This window comes from Phocoena phocoena, chromosome 2, assembly GCF_963924675.1.
Source record: "Phocoena phocoena chromosome 2, mPhoPho1.1, whole genome shotgun sequence".
Classification (NCBI taxonomy): domain Eukaryota; kingdom Metazoa; phylum Chordata; class Mammalia; order Artiodactyla; family Phocoenidae; genus Phocoena; species Phocoena phocoena.
Genome location: NC_089220.1, coordinates 139,155,123 through 139,177,570, shown reverse-complemented (window position 1 = coordinate 139,177,570; position 22,448 = coordinate 139,155,123). Strand labels below are relative to the sequence as shown.

The 22,448-nt window shown below is 51.5% G+C and overlaps 2 protein-coding genes across 3 annotated transcripts in view; one reads left to right on the top strand and one right to left on the bottom strand.

Moving 5' to 3' along the window:
• The first annotated feature begins 1,375 nt into the window (after window positions 1-1,375).
• On the top strand, window positions 1,376-2,497 carry MESP1 (mesoderm posterior bHLH transcription factor 1). The gene is made up of 2 exons (XM_065872647.1): window positions 1,376-2,098; window positions 2,423-2,497. The coding sequence occupies exons 1-2, from the start codon at window positions 1,376-1,378 to the stop codon at window positions 2,495-2,497; spliced, it is 798 nt and encodes a 265-aa protein (XP_065728719.1).
• Window positions 2,498-8,083: 5,586 nt separating this feature from the next.
• WDR93 (WD repeat domain 93) overlaps window positions 8,084-22,448 on the bottom strand; it is a 38,855-nt gene continuing 24,490 nt past the window's right edge. The window contains exons 11-16 of one of the 2 annotated variants that reach the window (XM_065872102.1): window positions 21,962-22,081; window positions 21,418-21,631; window positions 19,570-19,633; window positions 17,503-17,659; window positions 16,939-17,140; window positions 8,084-8,441 (exon numbers count right to left, since the gene is read on the bottom strand). In XM_065872102.1, coding sequence (XP_065728174.1) covers window positions 8,342-8,441; window positions 16,939-17,140; window positions 17,503-17,659; window positions 19,570-19,633; window positions 21,418-21,631; window positions 21,962-22,081 — 857 coding nt within the window. In that variant the 3' untranslated portion in view covers window positions 8,084-8,341. The remainder of the gene's footprint in view (window positions 8,442-16,938; window positions 17,141-17,502; window positions 17,660-19,569; window positions 19,634-21,417; window positions 21,632-21,961; window positions 22,082-22,448) is intronic. The other variant, XM_065872103.1, reaches the window with a different exon arrangement.

Genomic DNA, 22,448 nt, shown 5'->3' with positions numbered 1-22,448 from the left:
TTTGAAGACATGATACCAGACACCAGGTACTTCACAGTCTAGCTGGAGAGCAGACATCCATGCATGAAATGGCTATTTTGACAATGTGCAAACTCAAACCTGAGGGGTCAGGCAGGCAATATAGTAGATTCTCTGAGATTTCCCATGTGGACAATCATGTCCATAAATAGAGTTTTATTTCTTCCTTTCCAATCTGTAAGCCTTTTATTTCTCTTTCCTTACTGCACAAGCTAGATGCACCGCCCCGCCCCCCAGCAACGTTGAAGAGGCATGGGGTAGGAGCAGACATCCTCACCTTGTTTTCAGTATTAGAGGGAAAACTTTCAGTCTTTCACTATTTAGTATGCTGTTCGCTGTAGCTTCTTTGTAGATGCTTTTCATCAGACTGAGAAAGTTCTCCTTTAGTCTGAGTTTGCTGAGAATTTTTATCATGAAGGGGTGCTGATTTTTTTTTTCTTGGCTTCTCTGCGGTTTGTGGGATCTTGGTTCCCTGACCAGGGATTGAACACAGCAGTGAGAGAGCCCAGTCCTAACCACTGGACCACCAGGGAATTCCCCTGAATTTTGTTAAATGCTTTTTTTCTGTGTCATTTGCACTCACATTTCATTGGCAACGCCCGTTATACCTGCCCCAAAGTGGCAGAATACCAGCTAGAGGCAAGTGGTGGCAGCTGTGGCAACAGGCTGAGCCCTTAATCCTGCCAGGCTGAAGGTGGCCTGGAGGGCAGCAGGCTTCCTCTCCCTCCACTCAGACGGTCCAGCAACCTGCCCAGATTCAGCCAGCTTGTTGGATTTACCTAGGGTAACCTTGTCCCTCCCACTCACCACCACCACCAGGGAAGGGTGCACCCAGGACCAACCTGCCTCAGAGGAGGAACGGACTACTCTGGCCTCGGGCAGGAATCAGGGCCCCACTCCTGGTCACTATACGAGTCCACAGACCTGGCTGCACTATGCCCTGAGGCTCCCATCATTCAAACTGGAAACGAAGATTCAAGAAAACTTAAGAATGTGCATAAGGTCCCCAACAGGTGATGGCAGACCCAAACCTAAGTACTGAACCTCCAGTTCCCGGACCTCGCTTCCTTTAACCTACTGAGCTGGCCCAACACCCTGGACAGCGCCGGCACTGGCGCAGGCAGGAGGCCCGAGTGTCTGGGTCAGGTGCCCATGCGAGCACCCAGGAGGGGCCAACCTGGCGCAGCCAACGGGCAGGCACCTTCGCCCCCCGTTGGTTCAAAGGGTCAAGCCCCGCCCCCACCAGGCCCCGAGCCCGCTTTGAAGTGCTGATGCGGCCTGGAAGGGGCCACTTCACACCTCGGGCTCAGGATAAAGCGGTCGCTGGCCGCCGGCCCCCAGACGCGCCGGCGCTGCCATGGCCCAGTCCCTGTGCCCGCCGCTCTCTGAGTCCTGGATCTTCTCCGCGGGCTGGGGCCCAGCTCGGCCGCCGCCGGCCTCCAACAGGGACTGTGGCTGCTCGCCCGCCTCGTCCCCGGATTCCTGGGGCAGCGCCCCGGCCAGCAGCCCCGTGTCTAGCCCCGGGAGGCCCGTCACCAGCGCCGCCCTCCGCGCCCCGACTGCGGGGAGGCGCGGCGCCCGCAGCAGCCGCCTAGGCAGCGGGCAGCGGCAGAGCGCCAGCGAGCGCGAGAAGCTGCGCATGCGCACGCTCGCCCGCGCCCTGCACGAGCTGCGCCGCTTTCTGCCGCCGTCCGTGGCGCCTGCCGGCCAGAGCCTGACCAAGATCGAGACGCTGCGCCTGGCCATCCGCTACATCGGCCACCTGTCGGCCGTGCTGGGCCTCAGCGAGGAGAGCCTGCAGCGCCGGCGCCGGCGGCACAGCGACGCAGTGCTCCCTCGAGGCTGCCCGCTGTGCCCCGACGGCGGCCCCGCGCAGGCGCAGACGCAGACGCAGATGCAGACTCAGGCACAGGCGTGCGGCCCAGACCTGGGCTCAGCCGACAGCGCCGTGGTGTCCTGGGGGTCCCCGCCCGCCTACCCCGGAGCCCTAGCGACGCCCGAGCCGCGCGATCCGCCGGTGCTTTACAACGAGACGGCGTGCCCGGAAGGGCCGGCGATGGAGCCAGGCCCCTCATCTCCGGTTAGTACTTCCTTCCCGCGCGGAGCTCCCTCCGGGCGCGGCGCAGTAGTGGATGGCGCTACCTACTGTCTCGCGCCCCCCGGCGCGCACTGCGGGGACCAGCCCCCGTGCGGCTTCCCCACTGACGGCCCGGCCTCGCCTGCTTGCCCTCCGGAGCAACAGTGTTGGTGTGCCCGGGGCGCTCGAGCGGCGAGGGGAGGGAGAGTACACTCAGGGGGCGGGTCCCGCTCCCCGCCAGAGGCGCCCTGAAAGTGGAGCTCGCGAGGCGGACACCCACGCTCGGTGTCCAACGCTGAGGGCCTCGCTGTTCCCTCTGTCCTCAAGCTCTTTCCCGGCGACGTACTGGCCCTGCTGGAGACCTGGATGCCCCTCTCGCCCCTGGAGTGGCCGCCGGCCTGAGTAGTTGAAGTGACGGCGGACATCTGGCGCCCCGTTCTGCGAGCACCGACGCCTTTTTGGCCTCTGCGCCTTCGAAGAGGTCCCACTCTAGACTCCCTTTCCTGGAAGAGGGCACTGGCGATACTGGCATGGGCATTGCTGAAAGGGAGAGCCTGTCCCTACCCAGGACGGACTTCCCCAACCCCTCCCGTGATGGAGGGACCCAGAGGGTAGACACTTTGAGGCAGGCAGGAGGCTCTGCCTAGTACGTGTTTATTTATTTGTGAATAAATTTTGTGCTGGTGTCACTTGGCAAGTTCTTCTTTCTCTACAGGGGCACAAAGCTCCCTTCTTCTCCAAAGGACATAGGAGAGTTGGGAGGGTTTCTTGCAGTCTTCAGCCCCCAAAGCCCACAGGCTCAGACCCCTTCCTCCTTTTCCCCAGCCCTGGCTTAGCACCTCCTGTTCCAGATGGGTTAGCCTGAGGAGGGAGGAGATTCTATGGAGAAAGTGGCAGCAAGCGGAGTCTGTCCATCTTTTCTTTGAATCTGGTAGGGAGCTGAATAAAACCAAGTATCTCTGTAGAAAATGCATTTCCATTAGTGCGTACTTACTGTGCACCAGGTCCTTTACACATTTCATACCTAAGTAATCATTTTGCAGAAGGATAAGCCAAGGGTCAGCACTCAAGCCTAGGTATGACTTCAGAATCCGGGCTCTCAGCTCTGGGAGGGTTTTGCCAGCTCCATTCATTCTGGGGTCTGAGGGGACACCAGCTCCAAGGGCTCATTGCATGTGACCCAAGTCCTTATTCCCCTTGTGCTGGAGTGTTAGGCCTGGACCCTGGGATTTTCCCATCTCCCTTCACTCTGGTTTCTCTCCTGTGTGGTTTAGAGACATGAAATAATATCAGTGGTCAGCCCCAAGTTTAAGTAACTGTGACCTCCCAGAGGCCTGGCTAGGGTGAGATGAGAGGTCCATTGGTTGCATCCAAATCCACAGAGCTGACCTGGAACCAGGCTTGGATTCAGGTTAGGGAAGTGCTGTGCGGGGAAGGGGGAGCCTTGAGCCCTGAAGGAGCCTGGCCTCAGTCAGGGGGTCTGGTGAGCAGTCAAGCCTGGGGGGTGGTGAGGTGGGTTAAGGGGGTGTAGCCTCTCTGTCCCGAGGGTTCCTCAGCGATCTATGGATACTCAGTTCTTCCCCTCTGCCCTGCTCAAGCATCTTTGAAATACTGGCCTTGGCATTTTTTTATGAGCTTTATTGAGATATAATTTATGTACCATGAAATTCACTCTTAAAGTACATAATTCAATGGTTTTGGTATATTCATACAGTTCTGTAACCATCACCACTGTCTAATTTTGGGTCATTTTCATCACCCCCCCAAAGAGACCCTGTAACCATTAACAGTGACTCCCCATGATTCAGTTCCCCCACTCCCCACCCCAGCCAGCTCATCTGCTTTCTATCTCTATAGATTTGCCTGTTCTGGACATTTAGTATGAATGGAATCATATAACATGAGGCCTTTTGCATCTTTCACTTAGCATCATATTTTCTCATGTACCGGTACTTTGTTTCTTTTTATTGCTCAATGCTATTCCATTGTATGGATATACCACAGTTTATTTATCCATTGATATTGATAGGTTTGTTTTGAAACCACTTTGGAGATCATTTCCAGCGCTCTGGCCCAGGCCAGGAGGGGCAGTGATTCAGAGTGGGGTGGGGGGCTCACTGTATAATTCAGAAGCCCAGGCGCACCCTGGCCAGCGTTTGGCTGTAGAGAGTGCGATCCAAAAGCAGAGGCCCTGCAGGGGGGCGGGACCTCACACCTTCGCTGATCCGCCCCCTTTCCCGCACCTCCACCCCCAACGCGCTCTCCCCTCCCAGAGCCCTAAGGAGCAGAACGGGAAGTCTTTTCCAGGACCCAGCCCAGTTTAGAAAATCTATTTACATGGCAAAGGCCCCGTGGTTTAGGACGGGGAATTAAAGTTATTAGCAAGTCTTTTCACAGATAAGTGGGGCTCATCGGCCAGCCCCCTCCCCTGCGGAGAGCCTTCCCTCGCTCTCCGAGCCCAGGAGCGGCCCACTGTTTATTAGCACCTGGGTGTGAATTTTCATTAGCACGTCCCTGTTAATAAGAGAGGTCTGGAGATGGGAAGGGGGCGCCTCCCACCACTCCCACGCCCCCACCCCCTTCCTGGGCTGGCCGCACTCACACCCAGCGGGAGGAGGACCAAGCAGCGTCCAGGTAGGTGAGCCCTGGGCGAGTGCTCGCTCTCAGTTCTCTGCTAACCTGTGAGCTAACCCCAGTTAGCAGGGCCATCTTGAGGATGGGCAGTTAGGGAAGGAAGAGGCTAACTAACGCGCCCGTGCGGATATTCAGGGGCAGCGCTGGGACTGGGACGCGGGTGTGATTCTAGGGCCTGCCTGTGTGCTTCCCCGATGGTGCACTGCCTTTGCGACAGCTGAGCAAGGACAGAGGGTGCTGGGTGGCGCCTCACCTCACCTGGGGCTGGTCCAGAGCGGTCTGGGCACCGTCCTGCTAGAAGTGGGAGGAGGGGGAGGATGGCATCAGAGGCCTGGCCTGCGGATCCGCTGGCACGCTGGTCGCCGCCAGCCAACAGTGCTGCCCTGCTTTCTGCCTTCGAAGCCCAAGGGGTCCGACATATATGGAGCAGCAATTTCAAGTCATTTTAGCCTCAGAGCCACAGGTGAGGCGGGCAGGTGGTGCTTATACCTATTTTATAGGTCAGGACGCTGGAGCACAGAAAAAGGTCAAGGAATTTTTCACAAAGCTAGTGCGCGGCTATTGGGGTGGGGACAATGGCGGGTGGTAGTCGACAAATCCGGTCTTTGCCTTAGCCTGGCAGGCGAGTGTGTGAGCATGTTGAGGGTGTGAAATAAAGCTCCTAAAGCACATGGGCCACCAGTGCCGTTGCCAGCAGGGACCTGCCGCTGCCTGCTGACCACACGTGTTGCTCCCGCCGAGACAGCTGTACTGTGTAGATGCTGATGCTGGACGGGCCAGTGTTTTAAGGAGGAGCAGCTAAGCTGATTGGTCGACGTGCAAAACATTTATTCAAGGACACGCCACTTGGGTCATCGTATGAACCCAGGGGCGGAGGGAAGGGCTGGTGGTCATGAGTTGTCTGTATCGGCAGATGGCGGACTGTCCTGGTAGCAGGGCTGGAGAGCTGGGCTCAGCCGTGGGTGGGCAGGTGGTGCACCTGGAGGAGGGCCGTGCGTTGGCCATGCGTTGCTAAATAAACAGGTCCGTCTGAGGGGCACATGGATGCCCCAGGATTCTGAAACACCCCCTACCTGGAGAACCAGGCTGGCACAGGGCTGGGGAGGGAAGCGAGCCCTAACTGCAAAGCCCCTGTTTATCCCAGGGCGAGGCCAGGGCCACTTTGTCTGTTCCCCAGCTCTCCCCCAGGGGCAGACCCTGCATTTGCACAATGCTGAGGGTAAGTGCCTCCTCAGCTTTGTACCCCAGGCACTCATTTGCCTCACCCTAGTCCCAACACTCCCCTGAGAAGACCCAAGCTTCTTGGTGCTGCTCCTAAGGGGCCCTTTCTCCCAGTGGGCAAGGACCTCTTTGGGGGCCACTGGCACAGCCCCAGTGGTGCACCAGCGCTAGTGCCCTGTATCCCCAGCCTAGTGCCGCCTGGGCCTCTTCTGCCCATCTTCTGGCACTTTGCCAGCCCTGTTCCTTCTTCCTCCCTCTGTGGGCCCCAGCACCTAAGGCTCCCTGTGAATGCCCCAGCCCTCCTCGCTTCCCCCACGCACACTAGGAAATGAGGAGGTGGCCTGGCGTTGGCTGCATGTGACTTTGGAAAGGGTGGACAGGGCACCTCCGTTGTCTCGGCCTGTTCAGCATCCCTCCTGCCTTCATCCCTTGCGGCCTGTCATTTTCTTTTCTCCAGACAGCTCCCCCTTCCTTAGTTTGGGTGGCCATGACCTCCATGCCCCTCCAGGGATGGGCATGTGCGCAGGCTGGTGAGGTCATCATGGTGAGTGGTTCAGGGATGTGACCACATGCAGGAGGGTGAGGAACAGGCTCAGGACTTTGCTGGAACCATCGAGAAAGGGACACTCACTGTGGGTGCTGTTGGTGGCCGTGGTGCCGCTCAAGCAGAGGGCCTACCTGGAAAGGGAGTCAAAACTGAGAGGCAGGGCTTCCCTGGTGGGTGGCGCAGTGGTTGAGAGTCCGCCTGCCGATGCAGAGGACACGGGTTCGTGCCCCGGTCTGGGAAGATCCCACATGCTGCAGAGTGGCTGGGCCCGTGAGCCATGACCACTGAGCCTGCGCGTCCGGAGCCTGTGCTCCGCAACGGGAGAGGCCACAACAGTGAGAGGCCCGCGTACCACAAAAAAACCCACATAAAAACAAAAAAAACTGAGAGGCGGAGAAGGATTCCTGCTCTTATCCAACACCGGGGTCCAGCCACATGGAAAGCATTATGCCTGGACTTTTACACTACATGAGCCAACAAATTCCCCTTGTTGCTAAAGTTAGTTTGAGGTGGGTTTCTGACACTTGCTGTTGAAAAAGTCCATCAGGATTTGATACAGGCTGTTCCAAGCTGTGTAACCTGAGTGTCAATTTCCCCCTCATGTAAAATGGGGGTAATGATATCTACATTTCACAAGGCTTATATGAAAAATACACAGACCACGGTAGATGCCCCGTAAATGTCACATTTAGGTGGCCTGTAAGGCCAAGACTATCATCCTAAGTTTTCCTTCCTCATCTCAGAGAGAGCTGCCACCATGCCTACTGTGGAAAAGGATTGTTGTAGAAAGTTGTTTTTGCTGCTGTGTTTTCATTCCCATCCGGGGGAGGGCAAGGGGCAGAGTGTCTCAGGCAGGGACCTCTTCATCCAGGGGACATTCAGCTGTAGTCGGTATCAGCACCATGAGGGCGGTGTCGTGCCAACAAAGAGTGTGTGTGACCCAGGGGAGAAGGTGGATGGGGACACAAAAGCAGCTGTGGTCACAAAACAATGTAAGCGTTTGGCCTTGGTGGGCCGTCTTGGGAGAGGGCCGGAGGCACTAACCACTTGCAGTTCTCAAAGGTACCACACGGTGTCCTCGGAGAGGCAGATGTAGGCCTTGAGCTGCAGGGGACTCCTCCACCCAGTTTTCCTGGGAAGGACAGTTTCTAGAAAAGAAAAAGGCACTTCTCCGCCCTCTTCCTGTGCCCCCAGGTCCCCCAGCCTCCTCTAGGGTTCCCAGACCAGAAGGCAAGAGGCAGTAGTGGCACAGTTCCTGCCTGCCTCCTCACCTGCCCCTACTTTGCCTCTCATACCTGTGTGACCTCAGGCAGTCACTCAACCTCTCTGAGCCTCAGCCTCTCCAAACTGATTCCATAAGGTTATGAGACAGCAGAGAGAGGGAAAAGAAGTAGGTGGAGAGAAAAGGAGGCCACACAGTAGCTGGGGTGGACTGGGTGTCTTGCTCATTTGAACAAAGTGTCTCCTGGTCCTATGAGGCAAGTGGTCCTCACAAGGGCTGAGACTCTGGCTGACATCATTGCCTGGGCCCTGCTGGGGGTCTGGACTGGGTGGGAATGAAGGTTACACACCACAGCAGCTTTGGAGTCTGGAGACAGTATCGCTGTTTATTTAGGTGACACATCTGCCCGCCTGAGGATTCCGACAAGTGGCTTAGTGGTTGAAGGCCCCCCAAACTGGGCCTCTCCCCTTGCTGGCTCTGCAGAGGTCCCAGACTGCAAGGCTAGGCCCCTTAGGCCTGCTGAGCTGCAGCCCTTTGTCACTGTGTCTCTTGACCTCACAGCATTCCAGGGCAAAGCCTGCCTGCTGCCAACCTTTTCAGAGAGCCCAGGGCAGCAGCCCTGTCACTTGTTGAGGTTCTCTCTTTGGAGAAGCGAGGAATACCTCTGAAGCCGGGTCCAGTACTCCTGTTCTTTCACCTTGTTCTTCACCAGCTTCCGAAACCTGTGGGCCACACAGTTGATGAGAGGAACCTGCTTTGCTCTACGTTCCCCCCAACCGCGCCCCGGGGGCTCCTAGGTCCCCAGGGCAGACCCTGACCACCCTGGGCTGATATAAGAAACTCTCCAAATGACACATCTGCTTCCTGTCTGTGTTCTCAGGACTCAGCCTGCTGCACAGAAGGCACTCGAAACACCTTTACTGAAGGAACAATATAGGTCTAGCATCCTAAACTAGGAAATGTACAGTGATAAGGGGCATGGTGAATTTACAAACTAAAAGTCTGTTTGCAGGACCAACGTTAAATACATCCGAATGCCAATAGTTACATTTAACAAACATTCCTTGAGCATCTACTAGCCACCGGCACTGGTGGACGTGTTGGAAAGATCAAAGTGACTAAAACAGCCGCCCCTCCCCCCCAGTTTAGTAAGAGGGAGGAGAGGAAAAGAACATTTGTAATAGGAGGCATTTAAGAGCTATAGAGGTAAAGTGCAGAGAGCAGCACTCCCTGCTTGGGGAGTGCTCTCAGAAGTTAAGATTTTTGAGTTGAGTTTTTTAAAAAAAAATAATAGGTTTTAAAAAAATAACAAATAAATGCATAGTCAGTGTGGAAGAATCAGAGAAGCCCAGGGTCTACCCTCATTCTGCACGTCGAGCTGGCCACAGCAAGCAGGCAGGAGGAGGCCTTCATTCTGGGGAGAGGATGCAGGCTGCTGCCAGCTTTCTGCCTCTGGTTCCTGAGTGAGTGATGTTTTTAAAAATGTTTAAAAGCTTAGGGCAAACGGGAGAAGGGACCCTTTTGTGGGGAAAGACAGGGACTGCAGTTTTTTGCGGCTCTGCCTATGGGACAGTCACATGGAGATGTCTGGTACACAGTGCATTAAAGCATTTTTTTTTCTTTAACTTAAAGAAGTAACCTATGCTTTGCTTTTAAAAAAAAATCAAGGATACAAGTGAGTATACAATTAAATCTCCTTCTCACCTCAGATCCTTATTTTCTGTTCCCAAAGCAACTGTAATTAACAACTCCTTATAAATCCTTGAATACTGTTCATACACACAAGTACAGACATGCATAGAATCTTTTTTAAAATTTAAATGGAAGTGTGCAACACACTGTTGTGCCGTCTGCCTTTTTCACTGAAAATGTATCCTAGCAGTTGCTTCCAGGAGGCACTCAGATCTGCCTCATTCTCTTTCCCTATTGATGACGCTTGGAGATTCCAGTATGCAGTGTGTGTGTGTATATATGTGTGTTGCGGGGGGAGCGGATGGGCAGGGGGCAGGCAGAGGCTATGCAGGTTAGAAACTCAGGCCTTGGCCCCTCACTGCTTGTGTGCAAACCCAGCTACTTCACTTATAAGGTGCTGACCCTGGACGGGCAATTTGACCTCTGTCTTCCTCGCTGTACTGTGGGGATGATAATAATCATAGTAAGAAACAAGATATGCCACAAAGTACTTAGCATAGTACCTGGCACACAGTAGGTGCTCAGTAAAGGTTAATTGTTTTTCGTTTTTTAAAATTGCAGTATAGTTGATTTACAATGTTGTGTTAAAGACTGCTGTACAGCAAAGTGAATCAGTTATACATATATATATATATATATATATATATATATATACATTCTTTTTTTAAATATTCTTTTCCATTATGGTTTATCACAGGATATTTTTTTTAAATATTTGTTTATTTATTTATTTAGGCTGCCCCGGGTCTTAACTGCATAACGCTGACTTCTTAGTTGCAACATGCATGTGGGATCTAGTTCCCGCAGGAATCGAACCTGGGCCCCGTGCATTGGAAGTGCGGAGTCTTACCCACTGGACCGCCAGGGAAGTCCCTATCATAATATATTGAATATAGGTCTCTGTGCTATATAGTAGGACCTTGCTGTTTATCCATTCTATATATAAAAGCTTACATCTGCTCACCCCAACCTCCCACTCCATCCCTCCCTCAACCCACTCCCCCTTGGCAACCACCAATCTGTTCTCTATGTCCGTGATTCTGTTTCTGTTTCATAGGTGGGTTCATTTGTGTCATATTTTAGATTCCATATATAAGTGATATCATATGGTATTTGTCTTTCTCTTTCTGACGTACTTCACTTAGTATGATAATCTCTAGTTGCATCCACGTTGCTGCAAATGGCATTATTTTGTTCTTCTTTATGACTGAGTAGTATTTCATTGTATATAGGTACCCCATCTTCTTTATCCATTCATCTATCGATGGACATTTAGGTGGTTTCCATGTCTTGGCTATTGTGAATAGTGCTGCTATGAACATAGGGGTGCATGTATCATTTTGAATTATAGTTTTGTCCAGATATATGCCCAGGAGTGGAACTGCTGGATCATATGGTAATTCTATTTTTAGTTTTCTGAGGAACCTCCAAACTGTTGGCTGCACCAATTTACATTCCCACCAACAGTGTAGGAGAGTTCCAGTAAAAGTTAATTATAATAATACTATTGCTGCTGCTAAGTAAGTGGAAGTAAAATTGCTGGGCAGAGGGGTCAGGACAACATGGAATCAGTGAGCGATCAGCCAGGAGGCAGAGCATAGATGGAACTAGGGCAAGTTTTAAAAGGAGGACTGAAAATAAAGTCATTAATCTGTTCAAAGAAGATGTGGGTGACTTTTAAAATATAATGTTGGAGTGTAGAAGGGCTTCCTCTATGATCTAGTAATAAATAATGGCTAACCTTTACTGAATGTGCCAGGCAATGTCCTATGAGGAGATAGGACTGTCACTGTTTTACATATGAGGACACTGAGGTCTGATCTGTCACACAGCTAGAGGCTCTCGTCTACCCCTCATCGCATTGCAGACTTGCACCCTGCATTTGAGGCTCTTTACAACCGCCCCTCAGCAAAGCCTAAGGGAGAAGATGGAAAAATACCAAACTTCTGTTTGGCTAAACAAGCAACCAAAATTACTCCTATCCAAAGACAATGCAGGAAAAATTATTCACAACATATTAACAAAGAACTCTTAAAATCAAAAGAAAATGAACTCACCCGTAAGAAAAAGACCCAGGTGGGGTCACAGAAGGAGAGAGACATACAATAGATGTAGCACATAGATGCTCAACCTTGTTAATTTCCAAATTAAAATAGTAATGAGCTATCAATTTTTATCCCTCATTTCTTGGCCAGTATGGGGAAGGGGTGAGTGTGCAGAGTGAATCCACTGTCTCTGGAGGGCTGGTGGGTACAACTATCCCAGTTCAAACATGCCTACCCCGTAACTCTGAAAGTCCACCTCTAATTTACCCTACAGAAATACTAGGAAAAACTCACAGAAATGACTGGTTGAGGATATTGTCTGGGAAAGTGGGGCCAGAGTAACACCCATGGTGAGTCTGCAGCGGGCTGGGGTGCAGATGGGAAAAGAGGACACAGGAGTGGGGTGTGGACTGATTGCTGGGAGCCGTGCTCTGGGGGGAGGAGAAATAAGACGGCTGCAGAACTGGGAAGGCGCTTGCTTGTTTTCTAATGTGGGAATGTGGTCGGGACACATGCCTGTGATTAGGACAGTGGAGGGGAAGAGGTCACCAACCAGATGGACAATAAGGTCTGGGTGTCCTGGGGGAGGAGATGGCCTTGGGTATGAGCAGGATGCCTCTTTCTCTGCATCAGGAGGGAGACAGGGGGTGGGGGTGACCCAGGAGACCCGGGTGAGAGGGCAGCCAAGGAACTGGCATGCTCTGGGAAGTGGGAGGTGAGGTTATCCACCAATGGCCAGGGCAGGGGTGGTGGTAGCCGCCCGCCACGTGGTACCAGCACATCTGCAGTGTGCTTCCCCTTGGTAGTCAGTGCTCAGCGGTGAGGAGGGACAGGGGAGGCTGCCTGTTCATGTGAGGCTGGGCGCTGACTGTCAGGTGCCCCCTGGGGAAAGCCCTCTCTGGAGACTGAGACAACCTCCCTCCACCATCAGCAAGGAAAGGGTTTTCCTTCCCATGATGGCACAACAAATGTGACTGCTGTCTATTGTTTTGAAGCAATGTGTGTGCATACATTTCCAAAAAGATGGACTGTCCATCTGCAAAGTGGGAGAGGAGACAGAACATCTGTAAGGCCTCCCACAAAACCTCTGAATTCCAGTAGCCTGATGGCATATGCACATTTGGGATCTATGAGTCTATAAATAATTTTCCAGGGATTCGTCCCCTTGTTTCTCAAGAAAGGCAAAGGAAGGTTAGGATAGGCCCACAGTTTCCCTCCCAGGGATAGTAAAAACGGGGGTGGGGTGGGGTGGGAGGGGATTCCTCCTCCACCCTCAAGGGAAATGTCACCTGGTGTCCATACAGGGCCTGACCCCCTCGCCAAGGGGGCGTGTGCCCTGTGGAGCTGGGACTGTTGGGTCAGCCCAGAAGCCCACCTTCTGCTTGGCCACAGGGAACAAAGGGGGCAGGGGGGAGAGAGAGACAGAGAGAGGCATTTTGTTTCTGTCAGCTTCCTGTGTCCTGAAATTTCTGTCTTGTGATCAGAAGTCTGACCCGGCTGAGATGGCAGATACTACAACAGGGAGCGGAGCCAGATGGAAATGGTGCCCTGGAGGCCCAGGCTGGATGGGAGCAGATGCCAGGCCTGCGGAGGGGGTGGGGTGGGGGGCACATTGGGTGCTCTCTGGGCTCCTTTCAAAGTCCTAAAGGCAGGCTTCTTCACACTGGCTATTTGTAAAAGTCCCAAGTGCAGGTTTTGCAAAAACAATTTGTACAGACTATCGGGAGTTTGAAACTCTGAATCCATTGCCTTAAAGTTTCACCTAGTTTTAGGGCCAATGGAAACTGTTTCAGACACAAGGAGTAAATAGAGAAAAAAAAAGAAAGATAAGATTAAAATCCTCTGACATATATGGTTATGTGTGAGAAACGATAGTAAAATGTAAATGACAGAATCTAGGTTGTGGGTATGTGGATGTTTACTGACTTTTTTCAAAGCTGCTGTATATTTAACATAATAAAATGTTGGAGGCGGGGTACTCTTTGGAAAAGCCCCAGGTGTCAGACCTCAGAGCGAGCAGAACAGGAAGAGCCTTCTTTAAATCAGTGTTTCCTAATTATCTCTGGGACCCAAGTCAGAAAATGGGTTGCCGTGAGGAATATGATTTGAGTACTGTGATCAGGCCCAAGTAAATGTCCCCTCAAGCTAGGCCTGCCCCAACCCCACAGTGCAGCCCCTCCCGGCTCCTGCTGTGGGTCCTCGGAGCCAGGGAGCACTTTCTTGAGCTCTTCCCCTCCCCAAGCTCCCACTGCCCGTTTAGCCCCAGCCTTGTCCCTGGCCCCCAGCGCCCCACCTGGTCAGCCCTGCTGACTCCAGCCCTCCTCCCTGCAGAAGGTTCCCTGGGAGGCAGTCCCCTCCACCCAACACGGCCTCTGGGGTCCCTCCCAGGGAGGGGTTGGGGTGTGGGACCTAGGGGCTAAGCTGTGTTGACAGGGAAGAGAGACGGTTGGGAAGGGGGAACTGGAGGGGTCCCTCCCAATTCCCACTGGGGTTCCAGAGACTGGAGGAGGTCAGGGCAGAAGGGACTGTCTTCTCATGAGAGCAGACCCAACCATAGTGGGGTGGGGAAGGATATTATAGACACCTTTCCCACGGAAATTACATAGACGTTAAAAACCACTGTGACAAGGAAGTTTTTCTTAAAATTAAAAAGTCATTAAGTTGTATTCTGGAGTGACATAAAGCCAGATTTAAAAAGTGAACACGATCTCAACTTAGTAAAAATGCTAAGGATAAAATCTTAAGGATATGTGCTAACACATTAATGGCAGTGCTGGGATTTGGGGTGATGGGTTGTGGGTTATTTAAATTTTCTTCTCTGTATTGTCCTGTTTCCCAAATTTTACAAGTGTATATATATATATATATATATATATATATATATATATATATATATATATATTTATATCTCAGAAATAATAACATTTTTTACAGTGGGGAATTGCTCTGTTATGGTAGTAGTTCTACATGTGAAGCAACCTTATTGGGCTAATAGCAGAGTTCAGCAGGTGTCTGAGTGGTAACGTCCACCTGGCACCCTGGTTGAGGGCGGGAAATGTCAGTTAGGGGCTGAAGTGTCCTGAGTTGCTTGGGCCCTCGGCTGCCAGCCGGGAGGTAAGCTGCCCAGAGCTGGAGCTGCTGGCCTGTGATCCATTCCCACAAGGAGGGCAGCCAGTTGGCTTTTGGGTGAAGTGGAGAGGCTCACCCTTCCTAGGCCAGTAAAAGGAGGGGGTTCCACAGAAAGGACAGAAATGGTAACACGCTCATTAAACAAGTTCTCTGAGCCTCATCAAACAAGAGTACCAGAAAACTCCACACCATGACCTCCAACCCAGGAGAACGGCCCCACTACAGCCATGACCAAACCTCACACTCTTGACTTTTTTTTAAAACCAGTATTTGAAATTTTCCAAAATCATGCACATGTTTGATAGAAAAGCCGCAAAGAGGAAAAATACAAAGAAAAAAATCACACATGCTCCATTACCCAAATATAGCTATTGTTACTAGTGGTGTGTACATTTATAGTGTTCTTTTACTCAAAATCAGGATTCTACTGTAAATAATATAATCTCTCTCCAGCTTTTATTTAGAAAAATTGCAAACCTATAGAAAAGTTGCAAGTAGTACAACGAGCCTTGACCTAGACTCACCAGTTAGCATTTCCTCTCCCTCTCTTTCTCCCTCTCTATATTTTCCTGGGTTTCAGCAGTTGTTAACATCTTCTCTTTCTTTCTGTCTCTCTCTACAAATGTTTTCTTAGACCACTTGAAAGTAAGTTGTAGACATCATAATACTTGACCCTTAAATTCTTCAGCTGCATCTCTTAAGGACAAGTCAAATCATCAAGGGTCAAAATAAGAAACTTCCAGGTGAGGGATAGCTGAGCATTCTTGGTAAATCTTTAATCAGGGGAAATGTCAACTGACCCCTTCTTCACTGTCCTCCTCCCCCAAGACCCATGGACCATATTCCCCTCCTGGTGGGTGGGCATGCTTCCCCCCATGAGGTACTGGAAGCCTCCTGAGCAACACACCACAACCCAGGGAGGAACTGAATGCAGCGGTAAATGTAGTCACGGAGGAGAGCTGTGGTGCCCCCTCGTGGTGATGTGTACAATCCTCCCAGGCATGAACTTGAACTCAGAGGGGACCCATCACCATTTTTGTACCTACCATTTACTGAGCGACCACCCTGTGCCTAGCACTTTACGTGTATTTTCTCACTGAATACCTACAAAGCCTGGAGAACAGGTATCATCAAAATGTCCAGAACACAGTCTGGCACGTAGTAGGTGCTCAATAAATATTTTTGAATGACTAAGGAAACTGAGGCCTTGAGAGGCTAAGTAACTCACCCAACGTCTCCCCCAGTTAGTAAGTGATAGAGTCATAACTCAAATCTGGGACTTCCCTGGTGGTGCAGTGGATAAGACTCCACGCTCCTAATGCAGGGGGCCCAGGTTCAATCCCTGGTCAGGGAACTAGATCCCATGTGCATGCTGCAACTAAGAGTTCGCATGCCAGAATTAAGGAGCCAGTGAGCCACAACTAAGGAGCCAGCGAGCTGCAACTAAGGAGCCCACCTGCTGCAACTAAGACCCAGCGCAACCAAAAGAACCCTCAAATCTGAGTATCTTAGCCATTTTACTTCGTTCCTCGAGGGACACTGAGACCCTGTCAGGGAAAGCCCACCAAAGCCCCCCAGCTCTGTAGTGGCAGGTGGTGTGAGAGTCCAGGGCTCCACTGACAACCCTCTTCCACCTGACAGGTATGGTCAGATCATGGCAGAAATTGTTAATAAGAATTTGAAAACCCCTAGAAGTTTGTTGTGGATGGATTAGAAGAGACCCCTGCTTCCCCAGAATGTACTGAGTACCATTAATGATGCTTTTATAGGAGGAAGGAACACAAGCAGAGTCCCTGTGAGGCTGGGGTTTACAGAAAGGGGAAGAGGAAAGATGTATCACATAATCGTTTATCTGGATGACGGAGAGAGGAAAGGGGTCTTAGACTAGGGGCTGGCAAACATCTTCTATAAAGGGCCAAATAGTAAATGATTTAGGCTTTATGGGTCATAGGGTCTCTGTTGCAGCTGTTCAACTCCGCTGTTGAAGCACTTACATAAGTAGATGAGACATAAAGCAGTGGGCATGATGTGTTCCAGTGAAACTTTATTTACAAAAACAGGCAGTGGGCCAAATTTGGCTGTAGTTTGCCAACCCCTGTCTTAGATGACTGTGTCTGATAATCCAAATATACTTAAAAAAAAATTGAGAAAGCAAAAAGAAAAGACAGTCTTGACAGGAAGAAAACACCAACTTGCAGCCCTTCTTTTCTTACCAGCCTGAATTCATTACTCCTTTTCTACCAGTCTGAATGGGATTTGAATGCCGAAAGGATCTTACCATCAAGCAAACCACTATTCCTTAGTCCAGAGACAACCCCACGTGCAGGGAGGAGATAGAGACCCAGAACTCTACCTCTTTTGGAAGAAATTCTCGCATCTTTCCTCCAAGGGCAACACCTGGGGGAAAGTTGTGTCATCCAACACATTAGCTTGAGGAATGGTGCAATTTCTTGAGATTTGTTCCAGGAGTGGGTAGGCCTCAAAATTAAAATAGAAAATAGAATTTGGGATGTCCTCGGCTTGGCTGGCAGATCCAATTTCATCTGGATGGTCTCCTGGGACGAAACAGGAACATCATGTTCTGTTAGTGATCCCTTTCTCTGTGGCCTTGTAGTCTGGGCGGGCATGAGGGGCTGCTCTCTGCTTACAAAGCCGGGGTCACTGGGGTTGAGCTGTGAGGGGCTCAACTTGATCTGGAGGAACAGGGGCCCAGAGAGGAGACCTTGTCCGGCATTTTATCTAAGTGCCAAGTGAAGACTCAGCGGTGGTGTCCTGCTGGCCTGTGGTGGATGGGATGAGGCGTGGGGAGGAGACTGGGTGGGGTCACCCTATGCTTTCTGAGAGGACTGAGAAATTCAGGGAAACGGTCAGCAGGCCACAGGTCTGGGCAGCAGCCCTCACGATCCCCCTTCCGTACCTCGGAGCAGGAAACACGGGTGGTGTAAAGACACGACAAATACTGGCTTCCAGGGGACCGCTAGGTGGTAGGACCTTGGGGGAGCAAAGGCGCAGACAATCTGCGGCTTGGCCACATCCATGAGGTGCACAGAGCCATTGCTGGAAAAGATCAGCACCTGGGAAGCAAAGAGATGGTGAATGGGGACTTCTCCACTCTGTCACTCACCTCCGTGTGAAATAAGAACAGCTAGAAATAAAAAACAAACAGGGAAGTTTTTCACTCTTGGCACCCAGCCTCTGGCTCCAGCCAGACCATTCAGGGGACAGCAGCAATGTGCGCGTTTGTTCCTATGGAGCCTCCAGCAGCAGCCGGCTGGCCCCAGGGCTGTGTCTGTTCCTGGCCCGTCCTTCCCCCTTGGCCCTGCTTCTCTTGCTACTTCCCCCTCCATGCGGCCAGGATTCAGTTCTGCATCTATGCCATACCCTTTCCTCCCACCTCCTCGGGGACCGTTCAAGCCAATGGCCGCTCCTGCCCTGGGTTGGAGCTGAGACCTCTCTCCTGCTTGGGCTCTTTCCTCTCTGTAGGTGAACATACTAAACTCACCGCCATCTTTTTAACATCTTTTTTTTTTTTGCGGTACGTGGGCCTCTCACTGTTGCGGCCTCTCCCGTTGCGGAGCACAGGCTCTGGACGCGCAGGCTCAGCAGCCATGGCTCACGGGCCCAGCTGCTCCGCGGCATGTAGGATCCTCCCGGACCGGGGCACGAACCCGCGTCCCCTGCATCGGCAGGTGAACTCTCAACCACTGCGCCACCAGGGAAGCCCCTCACCACCATCTTTAAAACCCCCCTTGACCCTACATCCTCTTCCCGCTGCCACACACTCAGACGTCTGAGAGAGCCTCTCCTCGCCCTCCCTGCACCCCGACCTCCCCTGCTGTCCCCCTTGCCATGGACACTGGTCTCCACAAAGTACTCGGTTTCTCTTCAGCACAGGACACTGTGCTCTTGCTTTCTTCCAGTCCTTCTCCCTGAGCCGCCAGGAGCCCCCTCCTGGTTTTCCTGGGGCGCCCCTGTCCATCACTTCGTGAGCTCATTTTCCCCGTCCCGGAAGACTTACAGTGTAAGTGATGGTAGTGCCCCTTGGAGCCTCTTCTATACGCACCCACTCGCAATGGCCAGCCGTGCTGCTCCCCACGGCTTTAACTACCGCTAACCGGTTGCTGAGCACAGAATCTACTCTTTCAGCCCTGGACTCTCTCAGAGCCTCCTCTGGGGGTCCTGTAGGCCCCTCACTCCCGGCAGGACCACACAGGGAATCACAGACTTTCCCTCCAGGCCTATGTTTCCTTCAGTGGCCCTGTAAGGATTAGAGAATCGGCTCCACAAGCCGAGAGCAGCCTCAGTGCCTCCCTGTCCTCTGGCTGCAGCCCAGGCAGCCCTGAGCTGTGGGCCCGCCTCTTCACTAACACCGCTCCACTCGCCGCCCTGCCCTGGACACAGTTGGAGCTCCCTGGCTCCAACTCCCCTCTAAGCTTCAAGCTGCATCCCAGACAAGGGCCCCTGTGCCCCCAGCCCCCAGCCTCTTCCCTCTCCACACCCCACAGGGGTCTGATCCTGCAGCTCCTTGAACTTCCTGCCGGCCTGGGACACAGTGTTCTCTCGCCTCCATGGTGCTGCCCTCTTGGTGCCCGTGGCTCAGCTCACTGTCCATCACTTCCTCACCACCGGCCTCTGCAGGTTGAGTTAGGAGGCCCCTCTCTCCGTTGCTCAGTATCCTTTGCATGATATATCACAGCCTTTTACAGGTTCTAGGGCAGCTGCTTGGGGGCTCGCCTGTCTTCCCAACTCAACTGTGAGCTCCACGAGGGCAGGTGCTTTATCCTTCATGTCTGTGCCCAAAGCTAGTCTAGTGCCCAGCACACGATAGGCCTTCAACAAATATTGGGTTGGCCAAAAAGTTCGTTCGGGATTTTCCCTAAGGATGGGACGAAAAACCCGAATGAACTTTTTGGCCAGCCCAGTATTTTTGGAAGGAATAAAGAATACATTCACTAAAGAGGAATGAAGGGCCTGAGGAACCTACCATGCCGGGTAAGGCTTGGACTGGGGCCACTGCACAGATGGCTTCATCCAGGTGCTTCACAGGCCTATAGGAAACAAGACACACAGACATCCAGACTTGAAGATTTTTCGAGTTTTGCTATCCTCTCCTAGGCATATATCCTGGAGAAATTCTTGTCTATAAGCATCAGGAGGTATGTCAGAGATGTTCACAGTAGTGAAAACTGGGAACAATCTAAATAAATCATTGGTAAGAGAATGCTTAAGTAATTGTGTTACGTTATACAATATAGCAACGAGAATAAAAGAGCTGGAGCTACATACAACATGTATGGCTCTCATGAACCATATCACAAAGCAAGTTACAGAATAAATAGCATTGAAAAACAAGTTGGAGAATATACATAATATGATTCCACTTACAGGTCCCCTAAAATATGCACAGCTAAACAATATACTGCTTGGAGATACAGTCATATGGATGTGGTTAATTCTTTTTTTTTTTTTTTGGATGTGGTTAATTCTTAAAGGAAAACAAAGAAATGATGAATTTAGGAAAACATAAATAAATAAGTAAATTTAAAAAAAAAAGAAAAAAGGGACTTCCCTGGTGGCGCAGTGGTTAAGAATCTGCCTGCCAGTGCAGGGGACACGGGTTCAATCCCTGGTCCAGGAAGATCCCACATGCTGCGGAGCAACTAAGTCCATGCACCACAACTACTGAGCCCATGTGCCACAACTCCTGAGCCCACACACCTAGAGCCTGTGTTCTGCAACAAGGGAAGCCACCGCAATGAGGAATGCGCACACAGCAACAAAGAGTAGCCCCCGCCCACCGCAACTAGAGAAAGCCTGTGCACAGCAATGAAGACCCAGTGTAGCCAAAATAAATAAAGTAAAAAAAAAAAAATGTGGTAGATTGAAAAAAAAAGTAGACATAATATTTGGCAGTAACTCCCACTAAAGTGGTGGAGTCTATTTTTCTGCTGCTTAAATGTGGGTGTGGCCAGGTGACATGCTTTGTCCAGTGTCAGAGGCTTGGAAAGCATCAGTGAACCTCGCTGGCAGGTGGGAGCCCTCAGGCTACCAGGTGACGGAGCCTGAGATGGCCTACAGGAGAGGCTGAAAGGAAGAGTGCCCCAGCCAACAGCTGCCAACTGCCTGGTACGTGAGTGAGGCCGGCTTATACATCCAGCCCCTAACCGAGCTGCCAGCTGCCCGAAGGCACCTGTGAGAGCCAAGGCGAGACCAGCCCATAGTGCTGACCTACTGCATCAGAGACTAAATGCTGACTGTTTTCTTAAGCCATTAAGTTGTGGAGTGGTTTGTTATATGTAGCAATAGATAATTAAAAGGTGGTTAACTTGGAGGAGGAGAGAGAAGGATGTGATCAGGGAGAAGCACACAGAGAGCCTTAACTGAATTGGTGATGATCTATTTCTTAAGCTCGGTGATGGGCACAGTGGAGTTCTCACCCTCCCCCATATGTATGCTAAATACACCCCCTCACACATATTGTACAGATCATTTGCCTGCATAAAATTGTTCACAATTTAAAAGAGAGAGAGAGACCCTTGGAGAAACTGATAAAAAACTTTTGGCAGAAATGACCCTCTTCCTGGTCATGTGGGATATGAAAGATGTCATTTGTGCCATCATACTATATATATATATATATATATATATATATATATATATATATATATATACACCCACATGTAAAAGACATTGGTGATCTTGAGAAGCTCACCGGGAAAGTGATGACTAGAGAGAAAGTGGACTCTAGGCTGAGAGACTGTCAGTTTTTTACCATTAAATAGCATCATCTGTCTGGTAGATCATGTACCCACCCTGCCCTCAAGCCACTGACCTCTCCACCAGCACACTGAGGGTGGGTCTTTGGGTCTCCGTGGCTGCCACCAGTTGGAGAGAAGCATCTGTACACAGTACCACACATTTCATTTGGGATTTCACTGGCCCCTCGGGATACATGTTCTGTCCTTTGTGGACTAAGAAGTATTTCAAGAAGTGAATGCTTTGGCAGAAACATCTTTCAGGAAGAGCGATAACCCCAAGAGAGAGTCCTGGAGAAAGTAACGGCACAAGCAGGTCAGAAAAGGGGGAAGAGGGAGGCAGCCATGGGCGCAGGGTCTGTGAGCAGCAAGAGTGTGAGGGACGTGAGGGCAAAACCAAGCAATGAGCATCCCCCGAGGGTGAAGGCAATAAACCCCAATGTCCGAGGGGAGCCCCCTTCAGGGGGACCCCTTCTAAGTATCTGGGGGAACCAGACCCATGGAGGGGGGCAGGGTCAGCCCTGGAGCGGAGGGAAGGAAGCTACAACGCAGCCAGGTACTGACTCTAGCCATCAAATGTGTATCAGAGGGACGGCAGTATTAGGCAGCGGTGGGGCTCACCTTTGGCTAGGTCCCACAGTGTAAGCACACCATCCTCGCAGGCCAGCACCAGGTAGGAGCAGCAGCAGCTGAGCTGAGACAGCGCAATGGGTGCAGCACAGGGCCACACACCCTCGGGATCTAGTGGGGAGGACACCGCTCACCAGGCTGCCCCTGCGCCCCGCCCCCACCCATCACCTCCACCTGGACAACATGAGACCCAGACTAATCTGCCTGTCTGGACTCACCATCTCTCTCCTCTCTGTGCAATGCTGTCTCCTTCCTCAGGATAATATATATAACAAGTTACACCATTATTATACTACAGCTGACATTGAATGAGTACTTACTAGGTGCTAAACAGCATGGTAGGCACTTTAATGCGTCATTTCATTTAATTCTCACAAGGATCCTATGAGGTGGGTCCTGTTAGTACCCCTGTCTTACAGATGAGGAGACTGAAGCAGAGAAGTAAGTGACTTGCCCGAGGTCATATAAGCCTGGTCAG

Bases quoted from the DNA above. Each gene is read 5' to 3' on its own strand.
- MESP1 (XM_065872647.1), top strand. From the start codon at position 1,376: ATGGCCCAGTCCCTGTGCCCGCCGCTCTCTGAGTCCTGGATCTTCTCC. The intron at 2,099-2,422 runs GTTAGTACTTCC...TCTGTCCTCAAG, and splicing joins AGCCAGGCCCCTCATCTCCG to CTCTTTCCCGGCGACGTACT.